The sequence below is a fragment of the Littorina saxatilis genome, linkage group LG9 (genome assembly GCF_037325665.1).
Source record: "Littorina saxatilis isolate snail1 linkage group LG9, US_GU_Lsax_2.0, whole genome shotgun sequence".
Taxonomy (NCBI): domain Eukaryota; kingdom Metazoa; phylum Mollusca; class Gastropoda; order Littorinimorpha; family Littorinidae; genus Littorina; species Littorina saxatilis.
The window spans coordinates 14,827,853-14,845,457 of NC_090253.1; the positions used below are offsets into that span (position 1 = coordinate 14,827,853).

A 17,605-nucleotide genomic window follows, 5' to 3' on the forward strand; every position below is an offset into this window, starting at 1 on the left:
TGCAACGCTTGTGTACCCGCAAAGGCTTGTGCCAAATCACATCGATGGGTGCCGATTCAATTATCTATGTGTCCTTCACCTCCGTGTGTTTGATTCGTGCATCATCTCTCTTCAACTTTTCAACGGCATCAACGTGTGTAGCAGTAACAGCATTCAACTGTCGGTCTGGGCGGGTGTCATCTTTGAAGACGTGTCAACCCGATTTAAATATATTGTACCTGTTGTAAGAACTCGTTTTGGTAAGAGCGTTCTTCCCTCAAAATTCCCACAATATGCAGTAGGTGTGATTTTGTGTGTTTGTTTGTTTAACGCCCAGCCGACCACAAAGGCCCATATCGGGCGGTGCTTCTTTGACATATAACGTGCGCCACACACAAGACAGAAGTCGCAGCACAGGCTTCATGTCTCACCCAGTTACATTATTCTGACACCGGATCAACCAGTCCTAGCACTAACCCCATAATGCCAGACGCCAGGCGGAGCAGCCACTAGATTGCCAATTTTAAAGTCTTAGGTATGACCCGCCGGGGTTCGAACCCACGACCTCCCGATCACGGGGCGGACGCCTTACCACTAGGCCAACCGTGCCGGTGCAGTAGGTGTGAGAAACATAGCAATCCTTTCAGAGATGTGTATTTTCACACGTTTCCGTTTATTGTATAAATGCACCATACGTTCCGCTGCTGTCTGCGTGTTTCGGAACGCACGTTTTCGGACCATGGCATGGCGAGATACAGGTGGTGTAAGCGGCTCGGACTGACAAGGCGTTGAGGGTTGTGGTGGCTCAGACTGACAAGGCGTTGAGGGCCTCTCTTGTGGCATCGACTCAGGCTGACAAGGCAATAAGGGCCTCTCTCGTGGCATCGACTCAGACTGACAAGTCGTTGAGGGCCTTTCTTGTGGCATAGACTCAGGCTGACAAGTCGTTGAGGGCCTGTCTTGTGGCATCGACTCAGGCTGACAAGGCAATAAGGGCCTCTCTCGTGGCATCGACTCAGGCTGACAAGTCGTTGAGGGCCTGTCTTGTGGCATCGACTCAGGCTGACAAGTCGCTGAGGGCCTCTCTTGTGGCATCGACTCAGGCTGACAAGTCGTTGAGGGCCTCTCTTGTGGCATCGACTCAGGCTGACAAGGCGTTGAGGGCCTGTCTTGTGGCATCGACTCAGGCTGACAAGGCGTTGAGGGCCTCTCTTGTGGCATCGACTCAGGCTGACAAGGCGTTGAGGGCCTCTCTTGTGGCATCGACTCAGGCTGACAAGTCGTTGAGGGCCTCTCTTGTGGCATCGACTCAGACTGACAAGTCGTTGAGGGCCTGTCTTGTGGCATCGACTCAGGCTGACAAGTCGTTAAGGGCCCCTCTTGTGGCATCGACTCAGACTGACAAGTCGTTGAGGGCCTCTCTTGTGGCATCGACTCAGACTGACAAGTCGTTGAGGGCCTCTCTTGTGGCATCGACTCAGACTGACAAGTAGTTGAGGGCCTCTCTTGCGGCATCGACTCAGACTGACAAGGCGTTGAGGGCCTCTCTTGTGGCATCGACTCAGGCTGACAAGTCGTTAAGGGCCTCTCTTGTGGCATCGACTCAGGCTGACAAGGCGTTGAGGGCCTTTCTTGTGGCATCGACTCAGACTGACAATGCGTTGAGGGCCCTCTTGTGGCATCGACTCAGACTGACAAGTCGTTGAGGGCCTGTCTTGTGGCATCGACTCAGGCTGACCAGGCGTTGAGGGCCCCTCTTGTGGCATCGATTCAGACTGACAAGGCGTTGAGGGCCTCTCTTGTGGCATCGACTCAGACTGACAAGTCGTTGAGGGCATCTCTTGTGGCATCGACTCAGGCTGACAAGGCGTTGAGGGCCTCTCTTGTGGCATCAACTCAGACTGACAAGTCGTTGAGGGCCTCTCTTGTGGCATCGACTCAGGCTGACAAGTCGTTGAGGGCCTCTCTTGTGGCATCGACTCTGGCTGACAAGTCGTTGAGGGCCTCTCTTGTGGCATCGACTCTGGCTGACAAGTCGTTGAGGGCCTATCTTGTGGCATCGACTCAGGCTGACAAGGCGTTGAGGGCCCCTCTTGTGGCATCGACTCAGGCTGACAAGTCGTTGAGGGCCCCTCTTGTGGCATCGACTCAGGCTGACAAGTCGTTGAGGGCCTGTCTTGTGGCATCGACTCAGGCTGACAAGTCGTTAAGGGCCCCTCTACGTGGCATCGACTCAGGCTGACAAGTCGTTGAGGGCCTCTCTTGCGGCATCGACTCAGGCTGACAAGTCGTTGAGGGCCTTTCTTGTGGCATCGGCTCGGACTGACAAGTCGTTGAGGGCCTCAGGATCACTTGGGGCAACGATTGAGGAGGCTCGGGCTGACAAGGCTCAGAATGAGATTCAGGCTGTTCATTATTTTCCAGATCTGACTCATCACAGATTGGTTCTGGCCCTGGAAAAATGGCTGATGGTGCGCATTTTCCGAATACCACTTTGTATGGGGACTCGTTTGTGGTTGCTTGTACCTCACTGTTCAACGAAAACATGACCCTTGGCAACCATGATGAGCAAGGGTACCCCCCGCGGGTTAGGGGGAAGAATTTACCCGATGCTCCCCAGCATGTCGTAAGAGGCGACTAACAAATTCTGTTTCTCTTTTTACCCTTGTTAAGTGTTTCTTGTATAGAGTATAGTCAATTTTTTTTATAGATTTTAGTCAAGCAGTATGTAAGAAATGTTAAGTCCTTTGTACTGGAAACTTGCATTCTCCCAGTAAGGTTATATATTGTACTACGTTGCAAGCCCCTGGAGCAATTTTTTGATTAGTGCTTTTGTGAACAAGAAACAATTGACAAGTGGCTCTATCCCATCTCCTCTTTCCCCGTCGCGATATAACCTTCGTGGTTGAAAACGACGTTAAACACCAAATAAAGAAAGAAAGAAACTCTGTGTGTGTGTGTGTGTGTGTGTGTTAGGATCTGTCATTCTGTGTGTCTGTCTGATCGCTCCCATGGGGTCGCCTTCACGCGGCGGGAGTGTTTCCACAGAGCTACCCCACCCCTTTACTTCTCTTCTTTTGTCTTATTTCTGCCTTACCAGTCCTTTCACCTATATTTCCTTCCAAGAAAACTCTCCCTACTATTCCCTGCAGATTTCCAATTCTTTTCTTGTTGTCTTATTTCTATCTGACTGGATCCATCACCTTTATTTCACTTACCAAAAGTCTTCTTTTCCACATCCTTATTTCTCTGCACCCCGCATGTCGTAAGAGGCGACTAACGGATTATGTTTCTCCTTTTACCCTTGTTTAGTGGTTCTTGTATAGAATATAGTCAATGTTTGTAAAGATTTTAGTCAAGCAGTATGTAAGAAATGTTTAGTCCTTTGTACTGGAAACTTGCATTCTCCCAGTAAGGTCATATATTGTACTACGTTGCAAGCCCCTGGAGCAATTTTTTTATTAGTGCTTTTGTGAACAAGAAACACTTAACAAGTGGCTCTATCCCATCTCCCCCCTTTCCCCTATCCCATCTCCCCCCTTTCCCTCGTCGCGATATAACCTTCGATATAACCTTCGTGGTTGAAAACGACGTTAAACACCAAATAAAGAAAGAAAGAAAGTGTCTGTCTGGTCGATTGGCTCTGCTTGTCAGACAACGCTGATTTAACACGTTTCTTCTCTGCAAGTGCATGATCAATCCTATCCTGTTAGAATTCTCTCAGAAAACCCCAGAAAACCTATACAAAAATAAAACATTTAAAAACTGAAACCCACAAATTAAGACTTCAACAGAAATAAGATAATAAATGTCCTTAAAGGTAATTTTATTTGAAAATGTTATAAATCATAACTTATATACGGTACATATCTGCCTTTTACTCCTTTATTTTTGTGTTTGTATCAGGATTTCCGATGGATCAGATTTAAGTCATAGAAGGGAGTGAACGTCTGTTCTTATCGGCTCTGGCATAATTGAAGAAACCAGGAAGGTTACCTATCCGCCATCTTACCGTACCATTTGATACCTACTGCGCTACCGGGAACAGACTACTTCCAATTCAGTTGGGGGGCGACTATCCTCAACCCGGCGAGTCCCCAGGTGGCGGATAGTCGGAACGGCCCCCAGATATGGGGGCCAGCGGCGGCTGCGAATCAGTATAGAATAAGCAGTCCCGGACCGACTAGCGGTGTCTCTACCAGGACGGGGTGGGTTGGCACTGAGAATGAGATGGCACTGGCTACCCTATAAATGCCCTACGTGTCCGATGACGGTTACACCATGCGAGTAAGAGCCGCATTAAAAGCTCGGGTGGGACCCCCGGTAAGAAATCCCCCATGTATTCCCAGGGTTGGGTTTTTGAGCCAGGAACTAAAGGCGGGGTAACCCTGAAAGAAACCTGAGGGCTGAAGTCGGAGGATCTGGGCCAACAGGCGCACCTTAACCAACCACAGTTCCACGCAAATCGCAAAACAGCTAACGACAAGAAGAAGATACCTACTGCGCTACAACTGAAGTCCATAGTGTAAAATGGCACATTAATATCGAACGCAGAAGAAGGAGAAGAAGAAGAGAGGCCGCCACATGATAGGGGAAGATATAGGGACCCTAACAGGATGGCCAAATCTTAAAATCTAAACTCGCCAGCCGGGCGAGTATCTTCAAGAAATTCACTAGCCCGCCAGAAATAAACTTTTGCCACTGGCGACAATATTATATAATCATATGCAGTTGCTGCATCTGCAGCCGGACTGTTTATAACGCTTTAAAACTATACTCACGGAATAAAATAACTTAACATGTTTTAAAATTTAATATCTCAAAATCGGAAAAAGTTGCAGGAGAGCGGGGTGGTACGATCATAGAACCATCAATTCCTGAGAAGAGGAAAAAAACCGGAATGTTCTCGGTTGCTTAATTTTTTCACAATTGGTCCTCAAAGACGCATGGTGTCATTTTGGAGTTTACTAGACTGACGCCAAAGCTTGCCGACGCTGCCGACAGCCAGTGCACGCTGTGTGTGCTGTAAACAGGTAGGCCTGCACTCTTTGACTCTCGGGGCACGTCTACCCGTACTTGAAACCTGCAAAAGGTCTGCTGCTGATCCACGAATATTGCATGAAAGTACTGCCTTTGGTTTGTCCGTTTGTTTGTGAGTGAGAACAACTCACTAAAATGTTTCTTTCTCTTTGCCCAAAACTGTCCACTCTGTCTTTCTCTTTCACCATGCCACGAACGTGTGTGAACGATAGACTCGTCGCAATAGGGATGTTGAGAGGAGGGATGACTTATACTGATGTTGCTAGGAGATTCGGAGTGACCAGGCAATCAGTGCACGCACAGCGCTGTCAAACACACAGTGCTAAGTTTGTAAACTCCAAAATGACACCATGCGTCTTTGAGCTCAAATTGCAAAAAAACGGAACAAGCCAGACTATTCCGGTTTTTTGCCCATAATGAGCAATTGAACAAGCTTTACGTTGGTACAACAATCACTCCTGTACCTTTTTGCGATTTTGAGATATTAAATTTTAAACAATGTCAAGTTATTTTATTCCATGAGTATAGATAGTACAACCAGAATTGTTGCATTTGACCAGAAGTTTCGCTAGCCAGCCGGGCGAGTTGCCAGGCGGTTTCAACTAGCCCGGTAAAATAACCTATAGGCCTAACTAGTCCTCATCAGATACATCTCTGTCCTCATGCAAGCTTTCAAAAAATATATCCAAGTCTTCTTTACACTACGTAAACACCAGGAGTGCGCCCCCTTTCCTAGGCTAGCAAAGTCTTTTTAACCTAAAACTCAGTGCTAAAGCTTCGTGCGACTAGCTTCGTGACAAGGATTACGCGAAATCGACTTCGCCCAATTAATGACAGGCTTTAGGAAGCCACTGATCTTAAACATTATGGGGATAGAGATCAGCGGGGAAAGTTCTGCAAATTAATTACGTTCTTAAATGTGTGTATTCTTAAACAGTTCGTTTTCCTGCTTCCGGATTGTGACCTTCACCTCTCTGAGTTCCGAGCTACGAGCAAGAAGACTTCCGTAAACTTGCATAGTTTCAGTTTTAACGAAGTGAAACAAAAATCACGTTTTGCATTTTTGCTGCTGTAACACAACCAATCAGCGGAATCGACGGTAATTCTCAGTCCCATGAAGATTGCAACTTACAACGAAAGGTGACAAGCCAGTACATTTCTTCTTCTCTTCTTCTTCTTCCCGTGGGGGACCGGATCCAATTTCTTGGATGTTGAAGGTCCCGCGGTGATGTCCATACACTGTTGGCCCCCATTGCGGTCTGTGCCAGTCATGTAAGGAAGTTAAAAAGCCAAGGCTGGGGGAGGGGGGGTAGGGGGGGATGCAGGAGGGCAGTGGAGAGGAGCTTGGCTAGGTTTTGGGGTTATTAAAACTTTGTACAATCCATCAAAGGCTATGGGAGGGAGGTGGATGGCTGCAGGGCTCTGCTGCCACCGAGTCGTGACATGAACGACTCAAGGGAGGGGGCGGATGTGGTGGAGATCGGGAGCTTGTTCCACTCTGATGTTGTCCGCGGAAAAAAGGAGTGGGACAGTGAAGGGTGGTAGTCCTGTTCTTGATGGATCCTATTCCCTCTCGTTCTCGTGTCTGATGGTTTGAGAAACGCGGTCTTATCAATGCCGACCATGTCTTTTTTAATTTTAAACATCATCGCTAGCCGACTGTTATGTCTTCGTTCTTCGAGGCTCTTCCATCCTAAGTTTGTCAGCATGTTGGTGACGGTGCCAGGCTCTTTTTCCCTGTAGTTATTGTGGACGTATCTGGCCGCTCTTTTTTGGACTGAGTCGAGCAGGTTGTTGTGCTGTTGTTCGTGCAGATTCCAGACAGTCGAGGCATACTCAAGGGTGGGGCGGACCATTGTGATGTAGGTTGCCGCTTTCACTTTTGGGGTGCACTCCTTAAAGTTCCTTCGGAGGAAGCCGACTGTCCTGTTTCCCTTCGCTGCAGCTGTTTCTACGTGCCTGCCCCAGGAAAGGTTACTTGTAATAGTAACACCTAGATATTTGCTCTCTGTCGTTGTTTCAAGAGTCTGTCCATGGAGGTGGTAGTTGGATGGAAGAAGTATCTTATTCTTGTTTGGCATGATGTTCATTACCACACATTTGCTTGGGTTGAACTCCATTTGCCATTCTTGCTCCCATTTCTCTAGCGCTTCCAGGTCTTGTTGGAGCAGCATCTGGTCTTGTTGATTTGAGATGTTTCTAAACAGGAGGCTGTCGTCAGCAAACAGTTTTACTTTGGAATTTTTGACGACGTCTGGCATGTCGTTAATATATAGCAGGAATAGGAGGGGTCCTAGCACTGTGCCTTGGGGCACGCCTGATGTTACTGGTGCTGGTGTTGATTGGACGCCCTCGATTGCCACCCTTTGTGTTCTGTCGGACAGGAAAGATTGAATCCAGTTTAGAGTGGAACCCCGAACTCCGTAGTAGTGGAGTTTGTGCTGAAGGCGCTGGTGAGGAACCTTGTCGAAAGCTTTCGAAAAATCCAGTAGGACAGTGTCCACTTGATTTTTTGAGTCACTTGAGAAAAAGTGACTCTATGTAATCGGTCAGTGTTAGCCGGCCGTCCGTAGACACCACCTTAACGTTGGACTTTTCTCGGAAACTATCAAAGCGATCGGGCTCATATTTTGTTTAGTCGTGACCTCCAATGACCTCTACACTTTAACGATGGTTTCGTTGACCTTTGACCTTTTTCAAGGTCACAGGTCAGCGTCAAAGGAAAAATTAGACATTTTATATCTTTGACAAAGTTCATCGGATGTGATTGAAACTTTGTAGGATTATTCTTTACATCAAAGTATTTACATCTGTAGCCTTTTACGAACGTTATCAGAAAAACAAGGGAGATAACTAGCCTTTTCTGTTCGGCAACACACAACTTAACGTTGGGCTTTTCTCGGAAACTATAAAAGTGACCGGGCTCAAATTTTATGTGAACGTGACTCATTGTGTTGTGAATAGCAATTTCTTCCTGTCCATCTGATGCCTCATATAATATTCAGAACTGCGAAAGTGACTCGATCGAGCGTTTGCTCTTCTTGTCTTGGCAAGGTTTTGTGCGATGTCGTGCACTGTCACTATGAGCTGGGATTCACAGGATCGTTGCTTCCGAAAACCGTGCTGGACGTCAGTAAGGATGTTGTTCTTTTGAAGATGTTGCATTATGGTGCTATGGACTATATGTTCGAGGATCTTGCATGTGATTGATGTGAGTGATACAGGACGGTAATTCGCGGGTTGGTGTTTGTCTCCTTTTTATATTTAGTCAAGTTTTGACTAAATATTTTAACATCGAGGGGGAATCGAAACGAGGGTCGTGGTGTATGTGCGTGTGTGTCTGTGTGTCTGTGTGTCTGTGTGTGTGTGTGTGTAGAGCGATTCAGACTAAACTACTGGACCGATCTTTATGAAATTTGACATGAGAGTTCCTGGGTATGAAATCCCCATACGTTTTTTTCATTTTTTTGATAAATGTCTTTGATGACGTCATATCCGGCTTTTCGTGAAAGTTGAGGCGGCACTGTCACGCCCTCATTTTTCAACCAAATTGGTTGAAATTTTGGTCAAGTAATCTTCGACGAAGCCCGGGGTTCGGTATTGCATTTCAGCTTGGTGGCTTAAAAATTAATTAATGACTTTGGTCATTAAAAATCTGAAAATTGTAAAAAAAAATAAAAATTTATAAAACGATCCAAATTTACGTTTATCTTATTCTCCATCATTTGCTGATTCCAAAAACATATAAATATGTTATATTCGGATTAAAAACAAGCTCTGAAAATTAAATATATAAAAATTATTATCAAAATTAAATTGTCGAAATCAATTTAAAAACACTTTCATCTTATTCCTTGTCGGTTCCTGATTCCAAAAACATATAGATATGATATGTTTGGATTAAAAACACGCTCAGAAAGTTAAAACAAAGAGAGGTACAGAAAAGCGTGCTATCCTTCTTAGCGCAACTACTACCCCGCTCTTCTTGTCAATTTCACTGCCTTTGCCATGAGCGGTGGACTGACGATGCTACGAGTATACGGTCTTGCTGAAAAATGGCAGCTACTTGACTAAATATTGTATTTTCGCCTTACGCGACTTGTTTAAATATAGGGACGACTAGGGCCTCCTTCCAGTCCTGGGGTGTTTTTCCTCCATCAATCGACATTTGGAACATCCTTGTTAAGATAGGTGCTATTTCTTCAGCTGCTGTCTTCAGTAGAAAAGCAGGTATTTCATCTGGTCCAGTCGCCTTGTGGGGATTGAGGTTTCTCAGCAGCTTCAGTACCCCGGCTTCAGCAATGAGGATATTCTTCATGGCTGGGTACTTGCTCACGCCTTTGTTGGGAATATTTTGTATGTCCTCATTTGTGAAGACAGACTGAAATTGAGAGTTTAAGATTTCAGCCTTGCTCACACTGTCGCTCTTTAAGTAGCCATCCTTGCTCTTCAGAGGGGCTATACCCGATGAGTCTTGACCTTTGCTTCGTACATGCGACCAGAATTTCTTGGGTGCCTTAGTGAAGTCTTCGCTTACAATGTCCTCAAGGTAACTCTTGCTTGCTCTTCTTATTTCATATCTAGCTTGGGCTTGCAATCGTTTGTATCTGTCCTTGTCTTTCTTCTTCCCGGATTTTCTAGCCTTCTTATGCGCTCTCTGCTTCCTTCGAATTGCTCGGCGAATCTCGGTGTCAATCCAAGGATGAGTGTGCTTGCGCGGCGTGAGTTTGGTCGGAACGTGTTTTTCAATAACTTGGGCTATTTTTTGTTTGAAATGGGCCCAGAAGCTTTCTTTCGTTGCGATGAAGGCGGGGTTGGCCTTTACTTCCTCTGCATGTTCGCGTAGGTCCTTTACAATACATGTAGGCTAGTTTACTGTAATTCCTGATTGAAAATGAGTTGAGTTTGACAAAACCTTCTTTCAACTAATAACATGTCACTTAACAAGGCAAGCATGGAATTTCATCTCGGATCCGAGGATTTCCGAGAAAAGCTACACATTTCAAAGAAAAAAATTCCTCTTCCGAGGATTCGAGGAATGAAAAATTAAGTTAAAAAAAAATTGAGGAACAAAGAAAAAACAATCTGCCTAGTAATACTTGTATGACCAATGTCCTCCATAAAACCATCCCTTCATTCAGTTTGATTCCGTCTGCGTGAGTCACTTTTGTAAACAGTTGGAAAGAGCCTACAAGTGCCGAACGCAAAGCGGGCGATCGTAATGTTGAACGCATTTCAGTAGGGTAGTGCCGCCCACGCGTGTTACTATTGCACTGTTTGAAAGGGAGTCCGCAAGTGGCGAATGCATAACGGGCAATTTCGTGGCATCCATTTCCGCCGTGTTCGAATTAGACTCATTCACAGCAAAATATACATACGACCATTTCTGGGAATGAAGGTGACAATTGTGATCGATTCATTAGAACAGATGTTGCTGTTTACATGTGTGAAAGAGTAACTGTTTTCAAATAATAGTAATTCAGTTGGTTTAAACAAGTTTCTTCAATAAATGTCATTGGTACTATTACCGCATACATGAAATTAGGAACATGGAGCACAACAAGCTAAGCTTATGAGCGTACGTACTCTTAAAAGCAAATGAAATTTGGCGGACGATTTTAATATAACAAGTTTGGAATAATGTCAAAATAATAATGGTAAATTATGGTAGACAAACATGTAACAGTTCAATAAAAGGAAAAAACAACAGCAACAACAAAAAACCATTTAGTCAAAACTTGATGAAGGATCAAAACGATGGTTGGTTATTGGCAATACAAGACATGTATTAAATTTGGTCAGGGTTTTTTGTTGTGTAAAACTCATGAAATATACTCCCAGAATGTGCTAGATTGCCCAGATTTGTATCTATATTTCAACAAAATTCCAGGGGAGCATGCCACTGGACCCTCCTAGTTTTCAGAGATTTTTCTTTAAATCAATTCCCATGCCTGCAAGTTCTCTCACTTTTAAAGGCCGGGCAATTTAACGACGACACCACCTTTTACCTGTCTGACAACAATTTTGCTTTCCCCACTTTCAGGTCCTGGTGAGGTTTTCAACAAAGAAAAATGGAGCCTGGTGAAACTAAAAGCTCTGCTGTGCCTTCCACCTCTGGCAGAACACCTTCCCCTGCCAACGATGGCCATTTGGAGTCTTCAAAGTTAACGGAAGAGCCTTCCACTGCGAATATACAACCTAGCACCTCCAGGGGTCAGCCCCCCAGCTCAGGGCAACAGATGACCACTTTACAGTTGGATCCCAACCGTCCAGAACGGCTCAGCGCGAGTGTCGACCCGCCAAATCCCAAGGAAGAGGAGAATGGTATCAGGTGTGAAACACAAAAGTTTGTAGACTGGCATTGCATTTTGCTCGTTTGGCATTCCATTGATGAAGAAATTTGTTGTTTTGGGTATTTGGTATATCTTATATGACGGGGGCAGTGGCGTAGTGGATAAGACATATGGAACACCAAAAGGCCCACGTTCTCGAGATTGAACCTCGATACTGGCAGACTCGAGGTTACCAGTATCGAGATGCGCAGACTCGAGACTCTTTCATTTCATTGGTCTGACCTCGATACTGACAGTATCGAGGATGGAAATGAACCAATCTGTGTTATCGAGGATGGTTGCTATGCCGCCCTAGTTCAGTCTCGAGTCTCTACAAAACGATTGGTTAAACTCTGATCTCGAGGATGAACAGCACCCTGGTGCGCCAAAAGGCCCAGGTATCGAGAATGAGTATCGAGATCTACAGCCTCGAGGTTACCAGTATCGAGATGCGCAGACTCGAAACTCTTTCATTTCATTGGTCGAACTTCGAAATTACAGAGTATCGATGCTGCGAATCCCAAGTATGGTTGCTATGCCAATCGATCCGCTCGAAGTTCTCCAGAACGTAACAAGACAAGCGATTGGTTCAGTATACAACCTTGAACTCCAAAAGGAACTGGTAAATTAAAAAGTATAATCAGAAAACTTTTTTTTTAAATCGTGGCGGACTGTGTTGTACGATAAATGAGAGAAGTGTATTGTGATAGAATAAATTATGTTTGAGTTTTCGTTGCTGGTAAGTTAAATAGTTAAACAAAAAACCATGAATACAAACAATCACAGTTTATTTTGTGGATGTGTTCTGCGATAAATGTTCCATAGATCTGGCGATTAGTAAGTCGTGTGACAATTACCCGTGTGACTTGGAATAATAGGCCGTGGAATAATAGGCCGTGAAAAGTAGGATATTCTCCGAAATGGCTGCGATCTGCTGGTCGATGTGAATGCGTGATGTATTGTGTAAAAAAATGCCATCTCACACAGCATAAATAGATCCCTGCGCCTTGAGTCCGACCGAGTCTGGAGATTCGCGCGCGATATAAGACTTCATATATAAGTCGGCGCAGTCTTGATGCGAATCAGTCCCCCCAAAAAATCTACTTTAGACTAAAAGTACTTTAGACTGATATCGTACAAGTGAAATGACGCTGTGTTTTCCTTTGAATTACTTTGTCTGAGAGTGCATTCGAATTATTAACCTAATTAAACACTGATCGTTTTAACTGATCGATGGCAGCGAAGCCTCAGTGATTTTTCGATCCCCCAGTTTAAAAAAACCAAACAATTACAGTTTTTGTCTTGCAGAGTGGGAAACTGTTGATTATTTATGTAAACATTGGTTTAATTGCTGCATTTGCATTATCATTTATGCCAAATCTATACAATTTTCGGCTTTAGTCCCTTTTCAAAGGCTATACAGAAGTAATTGTGTATCGTTTTCAGCAAGGCTAAGCTATTTACACATGTAGGGAGAGTGGCTTTCTTTGTCCACAAGCATAAATTAATGTGGGTACATACATTATCCAGCCTATTTACACAAGTGGGAAGAGGTTTTTGCATTTGGGCAGTCTGTTTGCAAATCCGAGCATTTAGCCTGGAAAGTACACAACACTTTAAAATGAACAAAGAAAGTACTCGGTTGTTTTAAGTTACTTTAAAATGTGTTGCTTTTTTCTATTGATATAAATGAATCATTGATACATGTATATGTTGTGCCGAATTCGCATAATTGCCGATTCCGCGTAATGGGCAACATTTTTGCCCATTTGTGTAATCGGCAAAACGCTGCCCAATACGTGAAATCGGCAGCGTTTTGCCGAAATCGCGTAAACGCCTTTAAAACTTGCCTATTTCGCGAATTCAGCAGCCCATTACGTGGAATCGGCAGCCGATACGCGTAATAGGCAAGTTGTCCATTATGCGAAATCGGCAATAGTGAGTTTAGTGTGTATGTTTGTTTGTGTGTATGTGTGTGTGTGTGTGTGTGTTGTCGTCGATACTGACCATGAATGTGATAATATACTTTTTAGCACGCACGCACACACACTCACAAATACACACACACGCACGCGCGCACACACACACACACACACACACACACACACACACACACACACACACACACACACACACACACACACACACACACACACACACACACACACACACACACACACACACACACACACACACACACACACACACACACACACACACACACACACACACACACACACACACACACACACACACACACACACACACAGTATACTAGTGATGCAAACGAGGCAAACATTTATTTTCGAAACAAAAGAACGATAATAGGAAAAGATGAACAAATAGATGAACATGACGAATTACGCATAATTGTGAAAAAGAACGCTCCTCAACAATACAAGTTAAGCTGCTATTTTCATCTTTCAGTACCACAAACACAGGTTATAGTGTGGCTGACATGCAGTTTGGTAGTAATTTTTATTTGTTTTTACATTTGCTGTTTTTCGGGTGGCAGTGACTGTGGCAGAGAGTGCCGCTTTTTCTACAAGCGCATCTCTTGGAGCTGCAGGATGTCTGACAGGCGCATTTTGCATACCCCTGACCACCATGGGCGGAATGCTTTAGTAGCGATTTTTCTAAAAGAAGAAACGGCTGGGTTTGTATCTTGAAGCTTTAGGATTTGACAGTCTGCCTTCTGTCACTGGTTTCTGGAATAAGCAGTATTGACGACGCCGTGCTTTGTAGCGATCCTATATGCGCCGTGTTCTGTGATTTTAGACACGACTCCGGGGATATTTCTGGCGTCGAGTCGACCCCTGTCAAACTCAGACACTGGAAGTAGGACACAGTCCCCGACGTTTAGGGAGGGTTGTTTGGCATTGCTTGAAGACAGCATTTGAGCGCTACTTTTTTCTTGGCCAAGTGAAGCCTCCGCTCGGCACGCCCTTATCTTCTACATGTCAGTGTTCAGCAACTGTGGGTTCATCAGATGTATTGTCATTCTCTTCTTCTTGAGATCTGGGATCTGCCTGAGAACAATCAGATTGTGCTGATTCCTCATCTCCAGTCTCTAAATCTGCACTGGCAGCCACATCTTCTTTGTCTACTGCCATAACGTCTTGAGCAACGGGTTCTGCCGCCCCTGTCAACTCTGGTATGGCCATGGCTTCGTCTGTAACTCCCTCTGGCTCTGTCATCTCTGGTACGGCCATGGCCTCGTCATGAACTTCCTCGGCCCCTGTCATCTCTCGTGTGGCAGATTCCAGCTCTTCCTCTGTCGTCAGCACGTCTGCAACTTCTTTAGGCAGAAAGGTCTTCTGCAGACCCAATCTCGGTTTTTCCCCAAACAACACCTCGTATGGAGTTTTGTTCTGCAGATTTCTGTGTGGGGATGAATTCTTTTGTAGCTGGACAAAGCGGAGCCCTTCAGACCAGTTACTTGTGCCGTTGTCAATGGTCCACGCTAACAGCATTTGCTTCACATCTGCGTTCGATCGCTCTACTGAACCCTGGCTCTGGGGATGTTGAGCCCGCCCATGTACAATGCGAAGGTTTTGCCACATGTTTTTGAGTTCGTCAACCACTGAAGCAACAAATTCTCGACCATTGTCGCTTTGGAGGATACACACAGCGCCAATCATTGTGAAAATGTCAATTAGATTGTATGCAACTTCTGCCGCTCTTTTGCTTTTCAGCGGTCGTAGGACCAGGAATTTTGTGAAATGGTCCTGGTAATTAAGAATGTGCACGAAGCCGCCATCAGGGGATGACTCCATGTTGATAAGGTCCACCTGGCCTCTGTCGCAGAAAGACTTTGACCTGACAGGTTTCGCTTGGAACCACGTGTCCAGGTAGATCCAATTTGCCCGAGTTCAAGTGACACGACAAAGTTTGTCAGTGCTCGGCCGACTAACACAGTACACATTCCCAGCTGGGTTGAGCATGGGCCGCTGATTGGCTTAGGAAGGTCATGTGAATTACTCTAGCCTCTGTCGTCTGCTACTTACGGTGTTGGTGTACACTTTGACCGATTAGGATGGAGGAGATCGGGGCTGGCTTGGGATCGAAGGGTCCGAGAAGCCTAAGGTCAACTGTCTAATCACTTCGATGAATCTTTTGGTCTCAACTGCTTGTCGGTACATGATGTAGTTTCCTTTCGTCAGATCCTCGACGATGACTGTTTTTGGCCTGGCGTCTTTGAGCTTACGCCGGTTCTTGATGACGTCTTGTTTGGTTTTCCGGGAAAGAAATCTGACGATGATGGGCCTGTTGTTCCCTGCTTTTCGAACACCAACGCAGTGCGCCGCTTCAATGTGCTCAGATTTTATATGGGTTAAACCCAGCTTATCATGGAGGATTTTCAATACTTTCGCCTCACTCTCGTCAGCTGTTTCATGTGAGTCTGTTCATCAATGAACAACAGCTTAATGTTATTTCTGCGAGAGTATTGCTCGTTATGGTTTGAGTTCTCGTAAGCAAGTTTGCCGAAGTAAACTGCTTCGTCCAGCTGTCGCTGTGTTGCTTGTTATTTTTTCTGACACTCCTCTAGTTTCTCACTGAGTTTGCTGTTCTCCTGTTGCAAATCCAAATTTTATACATATCCATTTCCATAGAATATCTATACTTATTTATACCCTCTTGATTATATGGGGGATATGGCAGCGAAAGAACTTGCTGTAAGAATCAACCCCAACTTATAATCAACACCCAGACACTGTTCTTCTTCTTCGTTCATGGGCTTCGACTCCCACGTTAACTCCATGATTTGATTTTCACGAGTGGATTTTTACCTGTATGACCGTTTTTACCCCGCCATTCAGGCAGCATAGGCCGATTTTGGGGGAGGCATGCTGGGTATTTTCGAGTTTCTATAACCCACCGAACTCGGACATGGATTACAGGATAGCTTTTCCGTGCGCACTTGATCTTGTGCTTGCGTGTACACATGAAGGGGGATAAGCCACTGAGCAGGTCTGCACATAAGTTGACCTGGGAGATCTTCGGAAAAATCTCCACTCTTAACTTACCAGGCAGCAGCAACCAGGATTCGACCCCGATTAGGAGGCCGACGTCTTACCACCACGCCACTGCGCCCGTCAGATACTGTTCAATATGGTCATGGCTCAGAAAAGGTGTCGAATTTGTGGGACACTTGAGTCACAAATTGGACAAGTGCCTGAAATGCCCTTTTAAAAAAGCTTGTTTTGTTTAACATACTTTGTTATATTTCTCAGATACCAAATCTCTGCTTATTCATATTGAGGGGGGGGGGGGGGGCAAGGGGGTAGTGTGTGTGTGTGTGTGTGTGTGTGTGCAAAACTAGCAGAGTGAGTCAAAACAGCATACAAAAAAAAATTGGAAAAGATTTAATTTTGTGCAAAAATACCGATCAAGGCTGATGGCCAAACCCATCTCACTTGCTCATTGCATATTTAAAGCCCTTTGCTACTGACCATTTACTGTGAAGACAAATCGTCTGCAATTTGATCAACTGATTAGTGTTACATATATGACCATAACAGAATTACCCAAACATTTCCACACCGCATTTCTGATCATACTGTAGTCTCTTTATTTGTCTAAATTTACAGTTTCAACCATTCAAGCAAGCAATTCCTGTGTCTCTTTGATTCTATAAATGATTTGAGGACAAAATAAGGACACATCCACAACATATTTGCATTGGACCATTGTTGAGGAAAATTTGTGTTTGGATCAAGTCTGAACTTACTGTTTCAGTTTATGTTTTGTTCGCTGAAATGTATCAAATGTAACTTTTAAACCATCACAACGATATGCGTCTGGTAAAAAAGCAAAGCGAATCATTTCAAACTGCAGATTATCACTCATGGACTAAATTTTTTTTTAGTGTACACAGTGTTTACCCAAAATTCAATGTGTTCAACAAGGCAGCATAAGGAACATGCAGGGCACAGGGGCGGACGAGGGGGGGGGGGTGCACAGGGTGCAGGTGCACCCCCCCTCCAGCAAAACAAAACAACAAAAAATTTGGAAAGCTGATTTTATGACCATTTCTAAGTTCAAATGGCACCAGATGGCACCATTTTGCTTCTTTGGGCCAAAAAATTTCCGGGGGGTGACCCCCCTAGCAAATTTGGGCGCTTCGCGCCCATCACATTCACTTTCGATTCAAAGTGCACCCCCCCTTACAAAGCAACTGATCCGCCCCTGGGGCAGGATTGGCATACTTCAGTGAAGGTTTCAGCTGTTCTGCCATCAGTTCTCCATGGCTG

General features: G+C 44.9%; 1 protein-coding gene across 2 annotated transcripts in view; it reads left to right on the forward strand.

Moving 5' to 3' along the window:
- Nucleotides 1-5,999: 5,999 nt before the first annotated feature.
- Nucleotides 6,000-17,605, forward strand: part of LOC138975366 (inositol polyphosphate 5-phosphatase K-like) — a 61,498-nt gene continuing 49,892 nt past the window's right edge. For both annotated transcript variants that reach the window (XM_070348027.1, XM_070348026.1), the window contains exons 1-2: nucleotides 6,000-6,159; nucleotides 11,063-11,350. In XM_070348027.1, coding sequence (XP_070204128.1) covers nucleotides 11,091-11,350 — 260 coding nt within the window. In that variant the 5' untranslated portion in view covers nucleotides 6,000-6,159; nucleotides 11,063-11,090. The remainder of the gene's footprint in view (nucleotides 6,160-11,062; nucleotides 11,351-17,605) is intronic.